The 26,910-nt window shown below is 39.9% G+C and overlaps 1 protein-coding gene across 1 annotated transcript in view; it reads left to right on the top strand.

Annotated features, from left to right (window-relative positions):
• LOC105249670 overlaps positions 1-26,910 on the top strand; it is a 115,963-nt gene that overhangs the window by 69,272 nt on the left and 19,781 nt on the right. The window contains exons 10-13 of the mRNA XM_011255302.3: positions 529-823; positions 2,413-7,077; positions 23,876-24,152; positions 25,916-26,073. Of these exons, the coding sequence (XP_011253604.2) occupies positions 529-823; positions 2,413-7,077; positions 23,876-24,152; positions 25,916-26,073 (5,395 nt within the window). The remainder of the gene's footprint in view (positions 1-528; positions 824-2,412; positions 7,078-23,875; positions 24,153-25,915; positions 26,074-26,910) is intronic.

The following is a 26,910-nucleotide window of genomic DNA, read 5'->3' as shown; positions in this document are numbered from 1 at the left end:
GAAATATATATTTTAAATTTTAATTTACATTCATAAAAGAGGAGAATCTCAAATATGTAAAATGTATAAAGTTTTAAATGTAAATTCTCTCAGTATTCATAAACGTGAACCGTTATCTCTTTATTTCATACATCAAAGGAAACCTGAGAAAATATATTTTGTGTGATACTAAAATAATATATTTAATATGGCTTTTAAAATAAAATAAAGAGATCGTATGAATAAATAAATAAATAAATCTATCTCTAAACACAATTTTCCTACATAAAGTTTCATTTTTTAATAATAAAAATAATATATCATAAGTAAAAATTGTCATGCAATTTCCACAATGAATCGTTAAAGATAAAAATATATCGTTACGTAATCATCATAATAAAAATATAATCCTGCCACAGTTATAAGCGTTTTTGAGAGCCCAACTCTTTCGCAATGTTTCTAGATTATAAAAACGTCAAAATCTCCCGAAATGTTCCTAAACTTGCATATATTCGTTAGACAGCTAATAAAGGGTTGTACGTTTTACAGCGCGAAGAATCGATGAAGCGGTTGCTGGAATGGAAGCAGCGTATGCTGCAATCCCCGTTGACGCGAAAGCCATCCGGTTCGGCCAATCGGGGCAGGGCACAAAATGATCTTTCGAGTTACTACAAGCAACAGGCGCTGCTGGATTTGGCAGCGCACGAGGCCGCCGTAGCAGAGGGTCGTCACTCTCGTAGACGGGAGGATGGGCATCGTCCGCACGTCAGGAGCAAGAGTTCGGATGGTCGTCGGGCTGCTGTCAACGTGCCACGCTATAACAGCTACTCCAGCGATGACGAAGGTAGGGACAGCTCGCCTGAACTTATCATCTAAGTGGTAGTTTCGTCGCTCCGCGTAACCGAGGGACCCGGTCGTGCGAGATGTAAAGAAAATTGCATGGACAATTAAATCCTTTAAGCGTGCATATGGAGCATGTGTTCGAAATGAAGTATATTTGACAAAATTATTAATATCTCGATAAAAGTGGTCTCTTGTATTCTTGCCTTAAAAAAAAAACTTGGTAAACTTTTAAATAGTTTTCACAATACGAGTCCCTCGAAAACGCTCTGTACGATCAATACGAATAAAAGTAGATAGTTGTCTAGTATACTAAAAAATAATCCAGATTCTAACACAATCATATGTAATTGCTAACATGGTGAAAAATCTAATATGTCCATATATGACGGCTCACGGAAAATGAGGCATTTCACGAGAACGCATGTCAAGAATTTTGTTTTTTGTCATTGGCGCTCGTGTTGTACGTAATAATTGAAATATCTCAAGCGCTATGTCGGTCGATTCTATGTCGTGTCTTTTTTTGTAGCAAATAAATTACATAGCATGTTTCTATTTCTTAATCAATGGCATGTAGAGATGTCATAATTCAACAAAAATATTTACCCGACTATGCGTATACCGCAATTAATGCGAGGCATCTGAATTTCGCGAATTGCGAAAGTTGCAAAAATCAAAGTTGTATTTTTCCTTTTATTTTTGTTCGACATTAATGCATAATCGTCGAAGAAATGTAGAAGAGTTCAACGAAATGCGGAGTAAGGATAAAATGAGAGGAAATTTCAAAAAAATGAATAAATAAAATATGCGTATCTGCGAGCGTTTCTCCGCGGGGCTCCTTCTATCTGCTGCTGTTGGGTCTAGATTGACTGGTGAATGGGAAACGATTAACAATCTTAAAACTTTTTAACTGTCCAAATGAGCGAATATTAATATCCCTTGCGATTTAACACCGATCGTAATTAGATTACCGTAGAAAATATGAATCAGCATGGCATGCAAAAGAATTTCACTAACACTATTTGCCGTAGCTACGCAATTACGATCGCATCTACGTTCCAGCTCGCGTGTTCGCTACTTACGATTAACCGCAAAATCAATCAGTCGATTATCGAGATCATTGCACGCATCAAAATATTCTTATCCTTAATACATTTATTTATTTGAAAAATTCCATCGATTTAACAGCTTTAAAATTCGATCCTAAATTTCCGAGATGTGAAACTTTTTTACAAATTAATCAATATCAAATATGTATATATATATAATAATAAAAAAAAGAAATATATAAAAATACATGTCAAAAGATATATTCTCTCTATTTTTATATACACATAATTTTTCAAAAGATATTCTAATTTTATTAATTAAAATAATGAATAATTAAAATATATATTAACGGTACATTTTTGCTGATTAATGCAATGATCTTCGATGTCCTTATCGCGCTTGGCGAGCTGGCTTAGATCTGTATAATGGGTATAGAAAAGGGAATGTATAAATTAAAAAAAAAAAGATATCTCTTTTTTCTCATATACATTCGTAAGTAACGAACGTTACTCGTGTCTTTGTGTTTTGTAATGAACGAATTAGAGCTGGGAGATGTCCGGAGGAAGCGCACGCGCAGACCCCCGCATGCAGGAAGGAGCCCCCGGCACGACCGGTCATCGGCGATGACGTCGACCGTCCAGGATGTCACGATATCCTCCGGCGGCCGCACGAGCGTTAATCAGACGTCTCAGTTGCAAGCGTTTAACACTCGCAAGACGAATTCGAGTGGAAGCGCGGGCGGCATACCGCCGGACGCGGGTTACGATGAGGTGAGCTTCCCGCCGCTGATGAGAAACGATTACGCGTATGCGCCGTCGACGATGGATAAGCGGTCGTCCCCCAGAAGATCGGATCCGGAGACCACGTATGAGAATTCTGCGGTCAAGCACAAGAGTTCGAAAAAGCCATTGGGAATCCTGAAAACGTCGACCGCTTACAGCTACGACCAGCGACAATTCGATGGACAACAAGCCGTCAGCAAGATCGAGATTAACAAATCGGATAATATGCGCGGATATCGCAGCAGCGAGTCCTGGCACGAACGGAAGAACGTACAGTGGGACGCCAAGGACGATATCGACGAATGGGATCCCGGTATCGACGAGAGTAAAGTTATCAAAGAATTCTCTTATCAGTATATTAATCCTAAGAAAATCGCGACGTCACCAAAGGTGGAGGATGAAAAGTCCGAGATCATGAATCTAGTGCAATGCCGAATCAGGTCCTTCGAAATGAACATGGACAACGCCAGTCCCGCCACAATGATGTTGTCTATGCAGGAGCCGTTGAAGGTGTCGCCGCTGCAGGCAACCGAAGCTCACGTTTCGAAACTCGATTGCGCGAACAAGACCTCGTCCGTCATACGTAACTTCGCTTTGGGTGATTCGAGCGTTTCGGAGAACGTTTCCAAGCACAAGAGCGTAGAAGAGGGACACGCTAAGCAAGCCTCGACTGACAGTAACAAGTCGGTCAAAGATCTCCTAGCGGATTTTGAACGAAAGTCACAACAGACTAATCGGCAAAAGTGTGAGAAGCGGCGAGAATCAAAACATTGCGAAGATCATGATACGTTACGGTATAATATTGGCAATAATGCGGAACGTCGAAACGATGGAAAATTTATCGAAAAGGAAAACAACGAACAAGCAGACGAAGCCGTTGCGCAATGTTTCGATGCAGACATCCTCTATACCAGTATGCAAATGCAAAATTTTGATGAATCTCAGAGCAAGATGACCAGCTCGAAGGACAGTCTGACTGAACAATGTGTGCCATCCGATGATTTAGACATTATCTCAAGTTCCAATTGTGCCAGAACAAGTATGACCGAATCTCTGTTAACGCATGACGATCAATTCCCCGATGATATCGACCCGATCATTGCTATTTCGAAGCAGGACGACATTAACAATGAGGATCATTATCTTCCTATGTCTCCCAGAAAGGCTATTCTAGATCCGAATAGCGACGACAGGCCGAATCCCAAGATAATGGAAAGCCTATTTGCCAACCTAGAACACGAGGAGAGCTCGTACGTGGAGATGACGCAGAACGGGATGAATCGTTCTCTTTTGGCACCAAATGAGGATAGCGTAAAGCACGATTCTGGTGATTATTCCACGCTAGACACATCTCATTATGAATTTGTCTGCGTGTCGGACAACAAGATGGAACCGGTATATATGGAGGTAAGTCAGTTATCCGAGAAAGAAGAGGAAAATAATGATAAAACATCCTCGACAAAGAAGAATGAGACGTCGTTTCATTCCAGAAGCGATTTGCCCGATATTTTGACGGCGCTTAAATCCGACAGTTCAGACGCCGACGACGAATCATCCAAGGATCTCGATTCTATAGACGCACCGCGGCATCCGCGTTTCAGTTTGTCCGACACCTTTCGACCAGCTTCCTACTACTTGGGAGCCAGTCGCAATATGATTGCGGAATTACATGATTCATCGGACAGTGAATTGGTTTCTCCGCCGCCGATACCAACCTCACCGCCGCCGTTAGACGATTTAGATTCTCTAGATATGCAGGAGTCAGAAATGAAGAAAATGTCGCCTCAGGTGGTGACGACGAAAGACAATTCGTTGAACCGCGATTCTCCAAAGTCTTGGAACAAAGCGATGGGTCAAGTGGAGACGCACAGACCGCCGTCAAGATTTTCCGACGCAACCATCAGCTCCACTTTCAGAGACAGCAGAATATCACTGGAGAGTGCATCCGGAAGTGATTCAGTCGAACTTAGAAATCCAGAGGAGGAAGCGCGTCACAGACAACTGAAAAGAAGACCCGTCAGCGATGATGTTTGCGAGGTTTTGGACAGTCTAGACGAGTTGGAGTCGTTGGGAAGTCGTTTTGACGGCACGAGCTTCGACCTCGATCAATACTTGGAGGTATTACAGGCTCGAGATGCGTTCAACGTGGATCTCTACGCGAAGGATCTGAGCTACAACAGCATTTACGGGTTTAACGAGAACATGCTGGTGGTCGATAAACTGCAAAAGACTACGTGTCAAGATCTGTCGAGAAAGATGAAATTAATGTCCAGCAATCTCGACCGGCCATTCGATTATTCCGGTAAAAACAAGACCGGTTCAGCGAGTAGTTTACCGTCCATGAGGGTATCCGATCTACCGCCTGCTCATCAGCATTCGCAGTCTTTCACTTGCGACGCGCATTACGAGAACGTTGCGAGTTTCTCGCCGCTTCGCGGCTCGCCGGCAGTCCGACCCGACAGCGACGAACTGCCATCGCGCGACAGGATGCAGAGCGCGTCGCAGAGCATTAACGCGCTGCCAGTTTCTCACAGCAGGGACTCGAGTTACTCGAACGCGTCGGTTGCGGCGTCGATCTCTGCGTCCATGGTTTGCCAAAGGCCCGCCAGCGCGCAATCCTCGATGCACTCCGCCGTCAACGCGTTCGCGTCTTCGGTGAATCGCGCCAGCGCGTACACGGAACGGAGGTTCTCGTGTCACTCGAGGTCCGCCAGTCACGACACGTGCGTGCGACACGTGCTGCCGAATCATCGATTGACCTCCAGCCAGGACTCGAGTCATTATCCCAGCCCGATGCCGCAAGCTGCTAATCCCGTTTTGCAACAGTCGTATTTGCCGAACGTGGGCGAACAGCGTACTCAGAGCGATCAATCGGGAGCGCCGTATTACTATTCCGATCTTCAAGCCAATGTCAACAGCGCGAGCGACATGGAGCTCGCCAAGCCAACGATCGGTCATACCTCGCGATTACCTCAACTCAACAATCAGAGGGACGACGCTGCCGTTGCTTTGAACAAGCGTAACGACATCGGTCGTATAGTGAATCCGATCGCGCGACAGATGCCGCGGCAGATTCAAGTAGACGATATAGACGAGGCCAGACGCATCGCCGCGGAGCTGAGACGTACAACTTGCCAATTGTTGGGCGACAACAAGGCCGCCCTCGTGGACAAACGTAACTTTTACGAGGCCGATACGCTACGTCGAGTAAAGTCTACCGATCCGCTGCCAGACGTATCGCTGCCCGAAGCCAGAAACTTGTATCCCCACGGTCTTAGAGATAAATCTGTTGATCCGGGCAGCATCGATAACACCGAAGCGACGCACGTCGCGCAAACGTCTCATCGCCGGTCGAGATCTCTAGAGGGATTACTCGACGACGTCGGTCTGCAAAATTTAGTGGAGCAACGAAACCGAGCTAACCGAGCGGCGGCGACGGCGGTTTCAGCGGCCTCGACCAGCCAGATCGAAGCGACGCTGCAGAATCTGCCGTCATCCGACGATCATGGCACTACGACCGACGATAATTTCCATACCGAGGATCCCTGGGAGCAGGACAGTCTCTGGCGCGAGAGCCTAAGAAGAGTGAGCCTGCGGAATGCCAGATCCTTGGATAATCTGGACAGTCCGCCGAGACCTGGAGGGCACGGTGACATTAAATCACGTAGTAAGGTCACCCGAGGGGCGACTTACGTGAACGACAGCGTCAGTCTACGCAGGGAAGAATCGTCGGGTGGCGAGCAGCCGCGAGTCAAACGTAGAGTGAAACAGGATCAAGGGCGAGAACGATCGATCGAGAGTAATGATATCGTCGATGTCGTCGACGACGACGACGACGTCGTCGCTTATGAAGCCTCGATGGAACGAGTAGGCGCGGGCGGCTACGTGTGGGATCCGCAGAACGAGGCCTACCGCAAGTCCACCGCAGTGTCGGATCGCAGGAATCATTTTTTAGAGGACGGCAACCTTCCCCCGGCTCGCTCGAACCCGGACGTCCGAATGTCCGCGACGTCGTTCGAGCTCGACCGAGAGAAGCTCCGCCAATGGGACCTGTTATCGAGCGCCTGCTTACTCCAGGAGCAGCAGCGCACCTCGATGGCGGATTCGGGGCGAGGGTTGCCGATCGCGGGACAATCTGGAGAAGCTCCCGATTCCAGACTCGTCGTCGTTACGGCGACAATGACGACGACGACGACAACGACAACGGCGACGACGACGACGATGACGATGACGATGACGATGACGATGACGATGACGACAACGATGACGCCGACGACGACGACGATGATGACGACGATCCCGACGATGGAGATCGACAACGGGCAGGTAGACGTTATCGTAAAGCCGATCGATACCGCGGCGGTATGCGACGTTTTGGCGACGAAGATGCCGATCAAGCGGCAGGAACCGTGTAAACGGGCTGCAGGTGAGTGGCTCCTCAACCATGCTGGGGTGTACAGGCAGTGACCGTACGAGGTCGTGTTCCAAATCGCCGCACGACCGGCCGGCCCTCTCGTCCCGACCACGGATCTTGTGCGATAGATGTTTAATCCTAAATAGTGGAGAGAAGCTGTAAGGAATACGCTTCCACATGTATATTTTTTCAGCCTATATCTTATAAGTGTAATAGAAATTTGTTGTAATTTATCTTTCCCGTGTAATCTTAATTTTCGTATTTTTTTTCTTTTTTTTATAAAACATCTGTCATCCTTCTTAATTTATTGTTAGTGATTCAAGCAATCGATAGCTCTTTACAAAAAAGAATTTATTTGTGCAGGCAATTAAATTTTCACTGTTTGAAACTTTTTTCATTCGTTCGATTGTTTAAAAATAAAAAATTGTAATGATTTTGCCAGAGCTCTTTAGGATTAAACACAATGTTCTCGCTACCAAATGTACCTGCGTTTGCGGACACAGCGATGCAAGCCGCTTCTTTGTAATTGTGGACCAGGCCGTGTGTGTAACCTATAGTTTATATTTATTCACGATTTCTCTTCAATTTATTGAACCTGAGAATTGATTTGAATGACGCAAATATCATTTTGGACGACGCGAATAAAGTTTTATAATTGATGCGAATTGGAACACGGCCTGGTGCGTGTACGAGTGAATGCGTTTCCGAGATAAAAATATAGAATGATTCGTCGTAATTTGCTGCAATTATTAGTCATGGTTGATAACGCAAACATCTGGTTCTCATTGTATAATAAAATAGATAAATGACAATGAGATCGTAAATTTTGTGCTGTTACGAAATTATGGCGAAAACCGCGAGTAATTATGCAACCGCGTGTATGTACGTGTGTACGTATGAGTGCATGTATATTCTTAAAATATTTATCACCTAAGACTTACATCATACAATCGCCGAAAATATTGATGTAATCCAAGACGATTATGTTTTCTATTTAATTCTTTTTTTCGTTTACTTATTTCTTAAGTCATGCCAGTTAATTGATTCGTAATGTAAGTACAAGTCATGATTATTATTATTATTATTATTATTATAAGGATAACATTTCTTTGTCGAAAGTGCTAGACAGCCTTTATAATCTTTCGATTGATTCCTACATGATTTTGCAGGATCTCACTTTCACGCATAATCTGCGTGATATCAATGTTGAATTATTTAGGCTTTTAGGTTGATATCGATAAAATTATTATACGTCATTATTATACGTAATATCGTTTAATTCGGCAGTCTAGGCGATTTGCTAGAATTTATTGTCGCCAATATGCAATACAGAGTTCTAAATAGCTCTTTCAAGTCTCTCTTATAAAATATCTCTTACGATCGAGCGAAAGATTATATAATAAATAAAGTTGTTTTTAAGAAATACAGCGACTGCCATTAACAACGACATTATTAATAACCTAAAGAAATTTATGCAATTAACTAAGAAATTCTGTCGTACTACTTTAAGCATTTATTAAGATTATATGTACATATATATAACTCCGTGTTATACATATAAATTGTACAAAAAGATGCGACTGAAAATAAATGAAACGAAAAATGGATAATGATATATCCAAGACGTTATCTTTAGCAATCCTAAATACTTAAATTCATTTCTGATGAGCAGATGATAGCGAGAATCAAATTGATCAAATGGTAAAAATATATCTGACAAACAGATCATAAAATTAGTGTTTAAGTAAAAGCTAAGAATACCAAGAGAGAGACATACATTTTTTCCATTCATTAAAAAATATTCTTCTTTCTTAAAAAGAGAGAGGAAGATTACAATTTTATTTCTCGATTCGTGAAATTTATGAAAAAAAACATGAAATATATAAAATTCATGTGACTGTAGCATGATTAATTATCCGTTATTATTATTCCCTGCGGAAAAATTGTGGCGTAAAAAAGCCGATCGTTACTTACGCGATTAAACGTTTGATCGCGTACACCGACACGTCCGGAGATTAATCGAGGACGCTCTAATCGCCTTAATTAATTTTCTTCTCGGAAAACTTTGTCCGCTAAAATTAATTTTTCCTCCGAGAGGTAATGTTATCTTTCGGCTAAAAGGCTCACTCGAGTGACAGCTGGCCTGTCGAGGTGATCTTTATGTTCTCCAACCGTCATACCATTCGCGCGTCACCAGCTTTAATAGCGGAACAGCGCTTGTAGCCGACTCAGAAACAGCTTCCTCGACAATGGAACGACTTTGCACGGTCTATTGGCAGGTGGAAAGTCGTTGCAACGTCGCATAACGTTATTTGACGCAGCGAACGCATTATCGTAACTACGTCCGCGAAGAGCAATGACGCCATAAGTGCACCGTCGACATCGTCGTCGTCGTCGGCGACTTGTTCGTTGCACTTTATGTCGGGTTCAATAACATGGGCGAATGACGCGGCCTCTTGAAGTGGATAGGTTCTATAGAGCCGCGGGCGATATCCGCGGCTCGCCTGTTGGTTGCTACGATTCCTCGCGAATCGTTAAATATCAACGAGGGAGAAGGCGCGCTCGCGGACGGAACTCTTTTCTCTCGCGGTCCCTTGACTGTGCCGATCGATTACGTGCCTGCCATCGCGTGAGAAATTTTTTCGTCCTTCTTGTGTGTCGAACACGAGGGGATACTCCATAATTAAAGTCCGTCGGATCCCAGATTTCGTGGAATTAATAAGGAGCCGGAGAAAGAGAAAGAAAAGGGTTTTCGGCTGAAACCGCAAAGGAATTGATTCCTGACGGGATAATATCGGGTCGGAATCGAATATGCTACATGTATGTTTGATTCGTCTGATTGAGAAGGACAAAAGAAACTCGAACAAGATGTTACGGAGCTGTATATTTAATCTCAGATTATCTGAAGCTTTTCGATACCAAATATAATTGCGACAATTTAACGCAAACACGCGTCGATATATTTTTCATCGAGCATGAAAATCATCGATATAATTTTGATATAGATTTATAAAAAGATCTAATATTTCACAGAAAGCAAACATGTTGTAAGGCATTTTATCAGAATTTGTCATCAGTTTTATTTCCTTTTATTATCCCCGCAAAATGTGCTTGAGCGTATCACATTTATTTTTAATACTACTAAATATCATCGCATCGGGAAAAGTCAGAGACACGTGAAAATGAAATATTTTTACAATTAAACTACCCCAAAGCTTCTCTTGCCGGCGCAACGCGTCTGTGATTGACACTTTGGTAATGCGGTTTACCTCATCGATTGGCTGCCATTGACCTCGGTGAAAAATCAAACTTTTATTGTCCGTGTAAGCCGTAACGTGTTCAAGCGTGAGGGCTCATTTATCACATTTCAAGCTAGGAAAATCAACTATCTCGCGAAAAGAATGATCAATCATACAAAAACATAATTATAGAGAACGCTTCTTACATATGCAATATATATAATCGTCAAATTTTCGATAAGAAAGAAGTAATTTCATATCCACCACAAGTTATTCTTTATCGGAGAATTTTTCATTTAAGTCTTATGCAAAAGAAAAGTGTGTATTTAATTAAATTTAAATTAATTTTGTACTAATATATAAAATGATTGAAGTGAAAAATAAACATCGTAATTTTAAAAGGATAATAAAAATGAAGAAATAATTATATTAATAAAGATAGAGGGAAATGCTAGTGATGCAATTTCGTATTTAATTGCTCGTTGCAAGAGTCATCAAATGTGAAAGGGAGAATAATGATCTTGATTAAATAATCGCGCATCCAGCCAAATGAAATAAAACAACGCTATATCAAGTTACAACAGAGTGTCACACGTGACATTTAAAACATTTTATTTTTGACAGACTGTGCGATATGTCACACAGAGACGCGAAATAAAGCCGCGATAATCTATCTGTTATCGGAAACGTTTAATTAAAGGTACCAAGCTGGCCAAGTATGAAATCGAAATTGTGAGATTTAATGAAGCTTAAACGCATAACTTTGCTAAGATATCGAGGTATTTCGTTCATTCGATATCGGTATTTTTTCCAAGAACTTTATGAAATATATTGTTATATTATCAGAGTCTTATCGCTTCTCTACTGATTAAGAAATAAAGTTTCTGAAATTAACAAAAGTTAATAAACACAATTAATTTATTATATTACGCGGTGTTCTCACAAACATTCCTAATGACTTTATTCAATGTCGATGCTTATCAATTTCCAATTACCAATCTTTATTTATATCATTTCAGCTATCGATGTTTAATTATTAAAAAGCAATAACACAGTTTAGAAAATCATCGCTTCAATTAACATTAACTATGCAAAAATCCTCTTTCTAACATAAATAAAATCTTCTAAAAAGAAATGGCAAGAATAAAATTATATTAATTATATATAATTCAGAATCAAATTAAAAGCAAGGTTACCATTATAAAAATTGTACACATATTTCTTCATATTTGAAATTGTCTTTTACATTGGACTGTCAGATCATTGAAGCAACAGTTTCCGGTTGCGAGGACCTTTTAATCAGATTCAGAGAGAGAGAGAGAGACTGGTCAGACGGATAACCTGGGTATCTGGATTGTCCAGTCGGATGATAGCGGCCCGTGGATCAGTCAGTCAGTCAGTCAGTCGGTGGCGCTCCACGCGGTTCCACGCGACTCTCGTGTCTCGCGTGCCTCGTGAACGCGAACGCGTGTCAGTCCGCATCGATCGGTGCGCGGATCACGATCATATGGTTGCGTAGATCGTCGTTTATAGAGAGAGTACGCGCATAACAAGCGTATAATTACTTGATCGGTTAATCGAAATCGTCGCGAACTTTGTGTTAGCCGTTCACGCGTACGTATGTATTTTTGGCATTTTTACGCAAGGTAGACAAGTGCAAGTGACATATGTATTTGCGTGACGCGTGTGTAATTTAAGGCATGAACATTCGTGTTTGGATTTTAACGAGAATTCTCGCCGAGAGCTCCTCGCGAGGTTTCCCGGATATAAAATCGGAGAGCTGTTGCGAAAAGACACGCGAGCTGTGAGATCGTCTTAAAAGTTCACTCGAGGTCGTGACATTTTAAGGAAGATGCGCGATGCTTGTTAAGGATGACAGCGCACGCGACGTGATGTAAGAAGCGTCCGGATAATTTTTATGCGTTCTCGAGAAAAAGAGATAAAATTCGTGAGCGTAATATTTCACGGGCGAAATAGTTTTCGCTGTGTCTTAAAATAAGTAGAGGAACGCCGACAACATATAGTTGAAGTATATAAACGTCGGTGTTAAGTTGCTGAAATCTGATAGTAGAATGATGACAATAAAATTTTCGCATATGGCGACGCGTATTCTTGGAATAAAAAAACATTGCGATAAAATAAAGTTTAAAAATATTAGAAATTTAAATAAAATTAAAAAATAAACATTTTAATTTGATTTTATGACTAAATTATTATATCGCGTGTGCACATCCAAGATTATCTTTCTAATTTTGATAGTTGTATATATTACTATGTATACTTTCATCAGGATTTTTTATTAAAAAATAACGTTACGTTATTTTTTTTGTCTTATTAAAACAATATGTTATGCCATAAATTTTATTGCCTTTCATTTGGAGCGATATTACATTTATATGGAAATAGACTCTGGTGTATTTAATTCATAGCAATAAACGGGATGGTATATAGAAAAACTATATAGAAAACTTCAAATGAAAAATTCGACTAGATTGACAGCTTCCGTTTCTGACGAATAGTTAATTCGATAGTTTTATGCTAATTCAATAAACTGATAAATTCGTGACAGTTCGTATTAATCGATATTTTAACGTTTGTTGATACTTTGTCGCCTTTGCTGACAGAACGATCGCACAAAATCTGCCAATCTTATTGTATTGGCTTTTGAAATAATTAATTTTTATTTTGAAATTTTTTTCAAGATTGTTTGCGGTTAAATTGTAAATTTTTTTCTGAGGGAAACGCATATGTCTAAAAATATTTTCGACTTCTTTTGAGAATATATTTAAATATTAAATAAATATACAGGAAAAAGATTCATTATCTAATAAAATATATTATAAATGTAAAAAATGTGTATAGCCGAGATTTTTATTCGTCAATCTCAAAGAATATCGTAATTTTTAAAACGTGTACGTGGAACACTTTAAAATTGCATAATTATGAAAATATTGCGAGAGTAATTTTCACGTACATCAGTTTCGCGACTTTTTGTCTTTTGTATTGGAAAGTAATCGACCGATTGAATGCAATCGCGCGAATGATTTTTTGAGGAAGCAAGATTGTTGATTTAAACTGTTTGCGTCAATCGATCAAAGGATACCCTTTGTCGCTGATATTTGCTCTCGACGATTTATTCTTGGGATACGAACGATATTGTAGGCGGACAAGGATAGTTCGCAATCGGTGCCCATGACAGGCACGTGGCTCGACGGTACGTCGATCACGCCGCTAATAAAATTCACGGCAAGGAGCGAGGTCCTTTCGATAGCTGCTCTCGTATTCGCGAGGAAGATGGGCGGGAAAGTCGGTTTGATTTGCGGCAGCTGCTGGTCCGGCAAATACAGTACGTATAATATAATATATGCAATCTCTGCATATCTCATTCTAATCGCTCTTTAAATGACTTAACGTGAGAATATGAACTATATAACGACTGGCGGTCGGTTTTCATTTATTTTCAAAATATGCGGTTTTCATTGTATAAATATGTATGATTCTGCATTAATGACAATTACAGCGAGAGATTGAGACTTATGGTATATCGTATATGCATTATGTATGTCGCACCTTCCCTTCACTGTCGAGAATGTTATGTCGAGAATGAAATATCGACGTGAGAAAGCTAATGGTTTTACGTATGTTGCGTGTTATTGCTCGACTATGAGAAACTCGCAAGCCTCGATGGTGTACAGGTATATTTGGACTGAGATAATTGAATTGGAATTACGTTATTAGTTGCAATCGTGATATTCTGACACGTAATTTAATACGTTTAATTTAATACGTTTAAACGTATAATTTAATTCAAGTGCGACACTCGATTTTCATCGATTTCCCATTTCACAATCAGATTTACTATATATCAAATAGATCATTAGTATACAATGTACCAAATTGTCAATGTGAGAGAGAGAGAGAGAAAAAAGCAAACTTGGACTGCAATTTAATGCAAAAATGACATCGTTGGAGAAAAACACACAATTTCGGTTTTTTCACGGATCTTTTTAATTCCAATCACTTGGAATCTTTGCTTGTTCGTTCCCGAGATCTCGTTAATGCGAGACATTCTTCGAATTCCACGTAGACAGACAAAGTTCAGTATTAAAACGTTTATCGTGGCTGGTGAGATAATTTGCGAACTTCGATTAAAATCACCAGACGAGGTGGGGCAAGAGACAAGGGGCGGCAAGCCGTTAATCCGCGGGAAGTTAAAGGTGCCCGCGTGTATAAATTGGAGTCCAAGAATAATTCACGAGGTGACGCAAATCAGGGTCGCGCGCGCAACAGAGTGGTTTCTTTCCGCGGATGAGAGCCCGAAAAAGAAAACGTCGAGAGACCAAAATGTTAATCGCGTCCCATTCAACATCGGAACATTCTGTCTCTCTCCCGAAAGCTTTTAATTTCGAAGTTGGAGTCCCTTGAATCTTCGGAATCCTCAATATTATCGGAGGAGGGTTTTCCTCGATTTTTCGAAAAACGACACGTCGGGACACAAGATATTTTCGGTTTCTCGAAGCGCTGAAACACCGTCAGAATTATCGTTGAGCGATGATATCGATCGTCGCGACAAGATCGTAGCCAGGATTACCGAGTGATTGGACGGGGATACGAGTACATTTCGGAGCCCGGGCTCATTCGCGGGCTTCGAACGAGTCCGGGTCGTTTATCCGCGCTGATCCTTCCCGATACGTAGGAGGCATTCCTCTCGCCGAGTACCGTTACTCGAGTATCGGCACTTTCGATCATTGAATCGCGGCGACCGTCGTACGCGAGGACACACGTGTCAAGACTCCGTGTTAACCCTCGATATCGCATCTACCGTCGTTAAATTCAGTTGTCGATTTATGGATCAATATAGGCAAATATTTGGCTTAACGACCCGCGCTATCTGCTTGTATCTAGGAACTTGACGGAATACTTTTCACGTCCGGGTGATTTCTGCCTATCTTTTCGCATATCTAAATAATTTGGACACCTTTAGGTGAAGATCATTACTCCAACTAGAAATTTTTTCCATCTATTGAAATATTTGATTAAACCTTTCGCAAAGCTTGCAGCTTTATTTCACGTTTAAAATCATACATTTATTATAAATCAAGTTTTAATATTATTTTCAGTTTAAAGTGATATGCATTCTTTCTTAATTGACCTCATCTGACGACGAGAACGAAAGTAACGGTGGCTATTTTCACGATAAATACTTGATCGCATCAATTTGATAATACATAATTTTTAAAAGAAGCACTCGACCAGTATGATTAATTCTAGCAAATTATTTTTTCATGTCATTTTTACATCATTCTTAATTTAAGAACAAAAAAGATGCTACCATTGGATTATTTCGATGGGATTAAAATCGACAAAACTACATTTTCAATATTTTTCATTCCTCGAGTATTAGCAGAGAGAGAAAGAGAAAGAAATAAATGTTTTGCCGATCGCTTCAGCAAATATTTCAACTTTATCCACTTTAAAGCAACATGGTATTTATCGTGTCCCGTTTCCAGTTTTTACCTTGGACGATTGTTGCCAACATCTGAAGCATCTGAAAGAAGGTATGTCACTGATGAATAGGTGGCCACGCGACGGAATCTTTTTGCCGAGCATGTCAATTGGGCTGTGAACACGCGAACCATTAATGCGGTAGAATTTAAAGAGCGATGCAGAACGCGATTTTTCTTCGTGTACCGTTATTTTAATCACTCGCGTCCGATCCTTGCATGTCAAGGTGCCGACAATTATCGCGGAAATTCGAAATATAGATCTGAAATTTTCTAATGTTTTCCATATAAGCTGCAATTATATAGGAAGAATATCTTTAGCATCTATTTTCATCGAAAGACTTGGAGATAAAAAACCGGTGACACAATTTTGCGGACGTGGGCGACAGGAAGACGTATTTGCACCTGACATTCTCTGATCGCGATGTCGGGGAGACCGGGAAATTGAGAAACGATAAGAAGTTGTCCGCAACAACATCGAAACACGAGGAAAAAGCCAACGGCCCAGTTTGTTGAACTCGTATTAGATTTCACGTTTGTCGACGTAGTCCCTTTTTCCACGCGATCGTTAACTGGATCGCTAACGGATATATCGACGCGTTCATCGCTATGCTAAATTACATTTCCGCTTGGGCGGTTAACCTTCGCGTGGCAAAAATATCTCTTCGTGTCCTCGATAAGAGATGAAGATGATTGGTCTTGGAATTAGCGGACCGTAACACTTTATTCCACGTTTCTTGGCGATTATTATACCTTCCGCTTTAATAGTCACCGTGAAGAAAATGGCGATATTTAATTCCACCCCCCCCGAGTTTTCTCATTGAAACTCGAGACCGCGCGTCGACGAGAAAAGGCTAAAACTGAACTTTATCGATCGACAGCCATGACGCCGCGTTACCTTCCGGTCGTCCATCAGTTAACGACCTTTTGCGATCCGTTCATAAAATTAAAGGACGACTTACTTAACTCGAAAATGCATCGATCGCTTGGGCGACAATTTTTGCGCTTTGAGTTTACGCTGTCGGCAAAAAGCGTCATTAGACAGCTCCCGACTGTGTATAATTCCAAGTCCCTTCTACTAGAATGATTTTCTTACAACAACTTCCTATCGCGATCTTAATTTCTATTCGCGTTAACTCGCAAGCATCTTTGTGCAAACCAAAGAAAACTAATATCTATTGCAAAATCTAGGTAATGAGTTACAATGTTAATTTCATCCCATCCTCGATGGAATTTAGATAGAGATTTGATGCCAGTTTTCCGAAGGAATATCTTAAATCGACATTTAGTAACATCAACTCTCGTCTTTATTAGAGCGATATGGAGTCGGTGTTATCGACAATTGCGACAATCGTCCGCTGGGTCGACGAGTTTCTTTTTAATTCAGAACACACGCGCTTTATTCCACCATTACACCTCGTATTCACGTTCTCTATTGATGTACAAAAAAAGGTCGTCGTTCGCATTACATGCCTGTTAATAAAGTAAATTCTTCAGTCCGCTCGCGTACACGTGCTTCGTTTAAAGTTCACGATGTGTCTCGAACCTTGAGGTACTCGGTCGAAGAGACAAAGCGACGATACCGAGTCGTTTGACCTACTTGATCACTACAGATCCCGTTACTCGGCGTCGAGTCGACGCTCGTGCCTGTAGCCATAGTGTGGCCACTTGCTACCATAATCATAGTGGCAAGATTGCGGCGGAGCTTGGAAAGACGAGGACGGCGAGTGGTTCCGACGCGGGAGATGAATCCGCACCGGGAATCACGTTGCGGCAAATCAAGTTTGCGATAGTTGCACTGTTCGGCAACGCGATTAATCCGCGAGTTTTACTAAATTGTTCCTCTGCAGACAAGATATTCATTTATTCTTATTGGCTTATCGGGGTATCTTCCCTTCGTTTAGAGGCAAACGCGAGTCATTTCGCGCGACAAGTCATTATTGGTGAAATCATAATGATTATTAATGTAAAATAAGTTGACAAAATCTCATTTGATCAAATGATATTGTGCAGTCAATATCCTGGGGATTGGAGAAACTGAGAATAATGAAAATTTCCTTTACTTTCTAATCATAAAATAATGGCTATCCCAGATATTTGACAAGATGAAAATAAGCCGTAATAAATAGAATGTGACGAACGCTACCAAAAGATACGATACTTTTCCTTGCGCAATTGCCAATTTATTTCTAATGCAGTCTTCTGAAATTTAATTAAAATCGAATCCGAGGAAATAAGTACATCATTACGTCGGGAATTTTTCAGATAAATATTTCGCAACGGAACTCGATGTTTCTTTTCATTTCAGGCGTCGCTACTTTTTTTTCACGGCAGTGCTCTAACGGAGACGTATGACGGTACGATTCTATTTTATATATGTTGCGGCGAGGATATCGCGCGGGATGCGGATAAAGTGCCGCGAGGAAACAAGCGCGCGCTCGAGAAATTCCACGGGGGTGTGAAATATTTATTACACCCGGGCACACACTAGATTGTCGTTTCTTCGTCCTTCTTTTTCCATTCTGTCGTAATAACGGCGGGAAAACGAGAGGAGGACGGCCCCGCGCGCGCGAAGGTAACGGTCCAGTCGGCTACGTCGGGGAAGAAAAAAAAAAATCAACACCCTTGTCCGACCGTAACAGCAACAGGTCGAGGACGATACAAATGACCGTTGGAGTGCATTCCCGCCGTCGCCACGATCTATTTCTGTTTGCTTATCCAGCATCCTTCCAGATACGCGCACGCTCGCTTACCTTCACCGTCGGGCGATCCAGCGTGATAAGAGAGTCGAACGGTAGACAATCTTGTCAGGCTTGCTTCACGCAAAGCCATCTTTCAAGTTTTCTTCATCTATATATATATATAGTTTGGAACAGAATTTTTTCTCTATTTTTTAATTTACCTATAATTCAGGAAATATATCTGAAATATTAAAATACAGAAACATGTACATGTATAAATATAAAGATATACGATACATGGATAAATAGCAATCTCGAATTCTGTCGGGAATTATAGATTACCTAGAGTAAACTTAAATATAAAAAAGTTGAAAATTATTCCAGGAGAAATATTCAAGTATAATTTGCAAAGCAAACTTATAATTTATTAAATAATCGGTGAATTTAGATTAGGTAATTGGATTAATTGTCGAGGTATATCTGATATTCGGATTAATGGAAATTGCTGATAAATATGTCATTTGGAAATAACGTAAAAAGCCAAACATGGCTTATCTAAATAAATCTATAAATTTAATTACAAATCAAACCGTCATCCACTCGTCATGTTTTTTTCCCAATTATTGCAAGGTTTCGCGAATTTCATTAACCGCTGTCGAAGGAACCACTCTTTTCCCATAATTCCCCCCGAGCGATTCAAAGCCAGACTCGATCCGGGAAGACGATATCCGCGCCCTTCCGGATCCGTTCATCGTCGCTTCGCCGACCCTTTGACGCCTCTTTCGACGTCGCGACGCCAGCCATTAAATCCCCATAGAAAGCTCCCCAATCCCCGTTCTTCCCCTTGTCGCCTTTTGGGATGAACATTCGGGGTGAACAACCTCTGCTTTAATCCCCGTGCATTTCGCACAGCCGGAGATTCCATGAAACGCCCTTATTATCCCGCTTTTCCCTTTCTACCGCGGGAAAGCGCAATTTCGTAGCTTAGACCCCCTTTCAATTCGAAACGCTTCGCGAAATTGTCTCGTCTCATATCTATGATTCATATAATTTGTAGTAATTTATAATATTATAATGAAGATGAAAAGAGACGAGAGATTTGTCGCGATTCGAAGCGTACCTGAAAATTCGCGGACACCCCGTATGCGTGCGAATAACGGCTCTCGTTTGCTTGCGCACCTTGATCTCTTCTGCGCTCGATGCCAAGTGGCACACCTATATTTGCGTGCAAAACGCGAGAGATGAAATCGTTGCCTTGAATTCTTTTGATTCTTTTTCAAAACTGTGTACAATTCGCGGTGAAATTTTGCGCTAAATTCGGTAATTGTAATTCATATAAATTCCATCTGATTTAATTAAATCACACGAAATTTGCACAATTTTCTCATATTGCAAATTTATAATGCCGCGAAACGCGAGATCCGTTCTTCTAAAATAGTGAAATTAGGCGATTCAATCCGTTATACTATCTAATGTTTCCCGTGCGACTTTTGCAATGGTTCAACCGACACATACATTAAGTTTTATCGCGTTGTTCACTATATTTTATAGATTTAATTACATTCGCGAGAACTGTGAAATGTTTGGTACAAGGATTATCAATGATCGATTGCACAAATATCTATTATAAATTATTTCTCTCTTCTCTTGTTTCGGATTATCTATATATTTTCGATGTCGTGCACATTGTTGAATATTCCGAATGGCTATAATTCTCATCGCACGGGAATAGTTCGAAATATATTATTTAGTTTGAATGTAATTTTCAAATATAATTAATTCTAGGTCAAAACTTTCGCAATTATATTATAAAATAAAAAGAGAAAAACACTGATATTATATTTAAGAAAAGAACTAGAGGGGGAAGTCTTTCCAAAAGGAGATATTCTAAACATAAAATGCTTTAAAAATTTTTTATCAAATTTGCGCCAATAGAATAATCGCATTAGCGGTATTTTACTGTTAAAATTTCCAAGTAAAAATTGCAGTCATTTTGATCGCCGATTCTAATCGGAAAAGATTTTTGAATTTGAACTTTAAAATAACGCAAAATTAAAAGAAATTGATTGACTTCAAATAGTTGGAAATATGATATATTCGAGAAATATTTTATAAATAAGTCAGAAAGAGAGACATATAATAAAATTATTTTTATACATATTTATTCGTGTGTGTAAGTAAGATAACGAAGATAAATCTGAAAAAAGAAGAATTTATTAAAATCAATTTACATTGCAACATCCTTTGACGGATGCTCAAGACTCATTGAAATCGCTGACGATGGCAATCGATTGACCATCCGCATTCCGATCGCGAAAGCCGAGAAACTGGAAACATGATTGCGCAAGGAAAATAAGGAACAAGTCGAATCTTAATCGAATTGCGCGACACATGTCGCGACTTGGTTATCGATACGTATCTCGCAAAGTCGACCTGTTCGCGTGCACGAATCTGCGACGATGAATTCGCGCAAATCACTGGCATCCCGGATACGTCGTCACGCATTCCGCCGATCTCCGCAGTCACATACCTATCCGATTGTCCATGGCCAGTCAGTATATAATACAATATTACCCAGAGAGCGTCCTCGCGAGTTCGAGTTTCACGGACTGAATTGAAAAGTTTACGAAGAAACTTGGCGCGTCTGATAAAAAAGAAAAAATGTTACATGGTATGTACATAAATATTGCCGAAGGAATATCTAGATATAAGAATACACACGATGCAAAATTTGAAATATAACGTTCGTCCAATATTCATATGTAAAAAATATTAAATTAATCGTTGCTACAAGATAGCTCCATCAAAGTGTGTTAAAATAAAATTGCGATAATAATAATTTTAAAGAGAACTATAATTCGCGGAGTATCATGGAACAAAACTACAAGAGAACAATCAGTTATAATTTCTCCAAAGTCCACGGATTTTCTCGTTTACTCGTTGATTATTTTCACAGACACTCTCTTCCGAAATCCTTCATCGTTCTAACGCTTTTCTCGTTAATAAAGTTATTACATTACGTAATATTTGATGCATAATAAGAGCCTCATTTCAACTTTATTGCTCATGAATTTCTCAATTGCATAGCCGAGATCGTGACAGGTAAGATGGCAAACTCTATAAATATCGTACCGAGATTTATTTTCGAGAACTCATAAATGAAGGGAATCATCTTTGATTTAAAACGAACGCAAGAATTATATATTGTGTATAACGCATCAGGATGCATTATATATTTAAAAACTTTCACATATTTCTGCTTCTGCGTAAACTAGATTAAAAGTTTGCGCTTCGACAAATATAAAAAGACTGTATTTTAATTAAAACATGATTCAATCGACAGAATGAAATTTCAACGAACGCGATGTCTTTATCACGTACACGTACGGATGAGAAGAGGAGAGAGAGAGAGAGAGGGTGAGAGGCTGCGCGTTATCGCGGTCCATACATTTTGCAGATTGAATACCGCCTATTATGCGTAAAGTACGAGAGAGGAGTTCCCTGCTGCGCCCATATGGCATCGCGCCGAGTCGTTTGCATTCCCAACGACAGTTTGAGCGTGAATGCCAGTTTAAGCGTGAACAATCGCAAAGCCGCACGACAGATATTACGATTCCGATCGACGGAAAACGCGATAAACGCGGATGTAGCGCGTCGCGAATCTCTTCGCGGGGTGATTCCCGATCCGCATTCCGCATCGATCCAATTCCGGGCGATTGCCGCCGATTTTCATCCACGATCGACGATCGACTTGCCACCGTTTGATTTCCAGCATCTATTCCGGAAAACCTGTTCGCGCAAACATCTCGTTAGACACCTGCCCGTTACGAGGCGACGTGAGAGAAAAAAGGGAATCGCAACCGGCTCGATGCGTAACGTGGAGCCTGTCTCTAGCGTAAGCGCAATCCCGAGCTTTGCGTAACCGCGCTGGCCTGCTTTCGAACGTTGACTTAATTGCGCCCGATAAATTGTCCTTTCCTTCCCTTCCCCTCGCTCCGTCTCGTCGGCCTGTTTTCAAACGCGATGGTTCACCATCGCTCCCAAGCATTGTGCGCTTCCGTTCTATCTCCCGTTCTGTCTATTCTGCTCCCCATATACTATTCCCATAACGGATCCGGCAATTGATCCGGAGGAATCTGCTAGCGTGAGACTCGATTGAATTTGGACGTAGAATAAAGATTATTTCGTACATTTAGATTTATTTTGTTTCGGACTAAAAACTGAAAAATATAAAGTTGAGATAAAATTCTTAAAAATTATATAAAATTTACTATATAAAATTTACGGAGTAATATTGCGAAGAAGCAAATATCAAAATTAAATTTTTTTTATTAAATTATTTTTATAGATATTGACAAGTTTTAAAATTTTTTTTATCGCGATGCAAAGAGTCATTATTTTAGAAATAGTCCATGTGAATTCAATTTGATACTAACTGTACTCTGTGCGAATCTCTCAGTGCATTTGATTCGACTCGAGCTTAAATAATCGTAAAATCTTAACGAAGCGTACATATCGTTAACTCGTAACGGCTGATTCGCCAAGAGCGAACTACGATCTACGAAAGACTCTTATTCGATCCAATATCCATTTTGATCTCTCATATATTTTTCCAATCCTTTCTGTTCAAGCGAGACAAACAGAATTTCCTGAACAGACTCGATTACCGATTCGTCGCGATCTAGAAAACGCTTATGCTCTTGGCATGCGTAAAGTTCAATTATTATAAGTATAACTTATATAAAAATTTACAATTTTTAAGAATTAAGAAGACTTGGAAAAATTGCATTAAATATACAGGATGTTCCTAAATTCGCGATAAATATTTTAATGACAGATTCTTTGTAACATTTTAAGACGAAAATTCTAATACGAAAATGTCGAGGCTTTTAATAGTTTTCAAATGGAAAAAGTTTAACGATCACGATTTTTAATGAAATTCTTGAATATTTTCACAATAATTTCACCAATATCAAAAGCATTCGATTCATGGAAGCATCTTTACTATTAGCCATTTTGCCACCCCTGAGCGAAACTAGTCCTGTCATTCGTGATCTTTAAACTTTTCCCATTTGAAAACTATTACAGCTTCGACATTTTCATGTTAGAATTTTCGTCTTAAAGTGTTACAAAGATTTTGATTAAAATATTTATCGCGAATTTAGCAACACCCTACATAAGCAAGTCGACAAATATACAATTTTATATTAATCTATGACTTTTTTAAGAAATTGCAGATAAAAATACATACATGTGAATAATTGAATCGCCACACGTTTTAATATTATCTCATGACTATAAATTTACACACTTCCACGTGTCTTTGAAGAAAAGATGTAGAATTGAAGACGCGATTTTCGCAAGCGTGAACATTTTTTTCTCGCAGCGTCCGGCTCGGGGTCCGTGATAGGAAGAGATCCACTTCCGCCTAGGGCCGTCAGCACGTCTCATCTGCCTCAAAGAACGTTGACTCAACCACCGACGGCGGTGTCCACTCTTCCGTTACCGAGAAGCAACGCCGGTAGCGGACATCGGCAACTGCCGCTTCCGCTCCATCGCTCGAATCCACAGCAGCAACCATCTATGAGGCAGCTGGATAGCGAGACCTCCGCCCAGATGCTGAGGGCCGTCAGCAACGGCGACATCGTCAAGGGTCCCGGCATGTAAGTAGACGCAACCTTCCCTCTTTATCGGTATTTGTACGGCAAAGTTTCGGGACGCGCCATAATTAAACCGCTACTCCTGTCAAGCTCTGTAATAAGGAAACTTATTAGCGGAGACCAGTCTGTCTAGTTGTGTTTCGCGAGTCGCTCGGTTTAGCTACTTTGAGAGATGGTGAGTAGGAATATTACGGGACAAGAAGCAGTTAAATGTCGATACTTTGTAGATGTTGCACTGAGAAAAATCGTTTGATTGTACAACAAGACGTATATGATTGAAGGCATTTTGATTAAATCAAACAAGAATTTCTAGTTATCATGATAAGACTCGATTTTTTATAACTAGAACGTTTAATAGATTTTACTATAAGGATTTTGTTAGTATTTCTGGTTGGATCTATAAAATTTCTTGTTACATTAATTTCTTTGCTTGCCACTCTCAACTTAACTCGTTCAATATTTGCCATGAAATGTATATAAAGAACTAGTATTCACATTAAATCCAAAGTATATTTTTTTTTTCTTTTACGAGCAGTAGTGACAGGAAGAGGACGCTAGCTCTCTGATTGTGTGTGTTTGAGCTGTGTGTTTCCTCTTCTTGCATCACTGTTTATCAGTTTAATTTCTAACTGAATTTAAAATAATTTATTCAATAATATGGATTGAATTTATCCAATAATCTTGTTAGAATTCAAAATATTAAACAGACTTTTGAGATTAAATGGAAAACATTTTAAACGACTTGGTGCTCGTGAGTATTATTAACCAGAAAATTTGGTAAATTTAACAGGAAGAAATTAATCAGATTTATCTGGTAATTCCTACAAGAATTCTGAGTCGTCCATTTTCCAACAGACATACTGGCTGAATCTACCAGACTTGTAATTAATGCAACCAGATTATTTTCTCAGTGTGGATTTGAAAAAATTTGGCTAAACATGATTCTAGTATCGCGTAATCACACGTTGAAGATATTTCAGCCTCTCACATTTATCCTGTTTTTAATGGCACAAACTGTTATAAAATCGCTTGGCTAATACGTTGAAATGTGAAAAAGAGTTAATCGCCGTAAAAGTCCATAGTGCATGCTTTCATCTAAATGATTAGCTCTCTTTCTCTATCTACCTTATTTAACTGTAACTCATTATCTTGCGTTTATGTAGTCGTTGTTTAATTACCCGCTGTTATTTGCGCAAATAACAATGCGTCGTAATTTTAGTATGAAATGCACAATCTATTAAAATTTCCGGTATGTTCTTGACAACTGATGGAACCAAATAGCCGAGCTTATGTAATATGCAATTGTACCAATTAAAGCTAACTCGCGCGAAGGACAGTGCGATCTCGTAATCGAAACCATTCTCAAGGTTGCTCTATTATTATGTTTGTCAATTAAACCATATTATCTTAATTTTATTTTCATTCATAACTTTTCCGCAATTAGCTTGTCAAGTTTTTAAAATATTACAACGACGTATGCGTTAGAAAATAATACTCTTGAGATGAGAATCGCGAAATATGAATTCGGAAATTTTCAATATCTATTTGACGTTACTCGATAACTCTGAATTAGCGACGGTTCGCAGAAAAAGTTTAAGCTTCCCAGGGCATGATTTGGGAGCCACTATCTCACAAAGCGCCCTTTCTCAATTTTAAGAACTTAATCCTCTTTCTCTTAATCCTTATATTTTTTTCGGGAACGTTTTATTTCATTTCGAGCGGTCTTCCACGAATCGATTCACATTGACCTGCTCGTCAAATTTCAGGGTTACCGGGAACGAGATGAGAGACCTGAGGTTAGCGTCACCGAGCGGTCATTCCACTCAACGAATGATCAGTCCGGTCGGGCACTTGCGGGTCGCTTCGTTAAACGATCACCGCGTCTCCAGTCCCAGCGATAGCGAAATACACGTGCACAGCCCAAGTAAGTTCTCCTCTCCGTTTTTGTGACAGAGAATCTGTAATTTATTTGTACCGTCCTCCGATACTTTCCCGATTTTCATAGAGAATCTCTCTCCCTATGGACCAGCGAAGCTATTAATCGCCTGTGGCAACTTTGTCGATCTGGGAAATCCGGCTTTATGAAAGAGAAACTTTAGCTTTTCTCGCGGACTCGAAGATAGTTAAGGCGCAATTAATATATTGTTGGTAATACGAGTTAGAATAACTTTTGCGATGGCAAATTTATCGGAAAATAGTTGGAATATCATCCGCAAGTGAATTGTCTTACGTATTGTCTAAAGTACGTAAAAATGTATCGTTAATAAACATTAATTAATAATGTTGGTAGGAAATAATGTCGGAGCATACAATGTCTATATTGTGCACGAAATGATGATCAAGATACAAGATACTTTATGTTATGCGGAATTAATAGCTTTCTAGCGCGCTAATTAATCAAAATTTTTCAAGGTATTCAAGGTATTGAAGGTATTCTTTCTACAATTTTTCAAATAATAATTCTTTTCCTTCTTCAGTATAAATTTATGGAATGCATATATCGGAAAAATGTTACAATGATCGTCGATGAGCTTCTTTCGAAAGTAAACTTCTACTCAATAATACTCATAAATGGAATTTAAAAAAATATAATATGAATAATTGATAAAACTAATTTTACTTTGCTACATCTTTTTAGTTACAATGGCAAATACTCATTTCTGAATATTCAAAGTTGAACTAATCCGATTTGTCTGGAACATTCAGTGCAAGCAAACTTAAGAGTGATGAACAGAGCCTCGCTTTCAGATGTGAACGATTA

Source organism: Camponotus floridanus, unplaced genomic scaffold, assembly GCF_003227725.1.
Source record: "Camponotus floridanus strain SB8 unplaced genomic scaffold, Cflo_v7.5 scaffold1, whole genome shotgun sequence".
Taxonomy (NCBI): domain Eukaryota; kingdom Metazoa; phylum Arthropoda; class Insecta; order Hymenoptera; family Formicidae; genus Camponotus; species Camponotus floridanus.
This window is presented reverse-complemented; position numbering and strand designations above follow the sequence as displayed.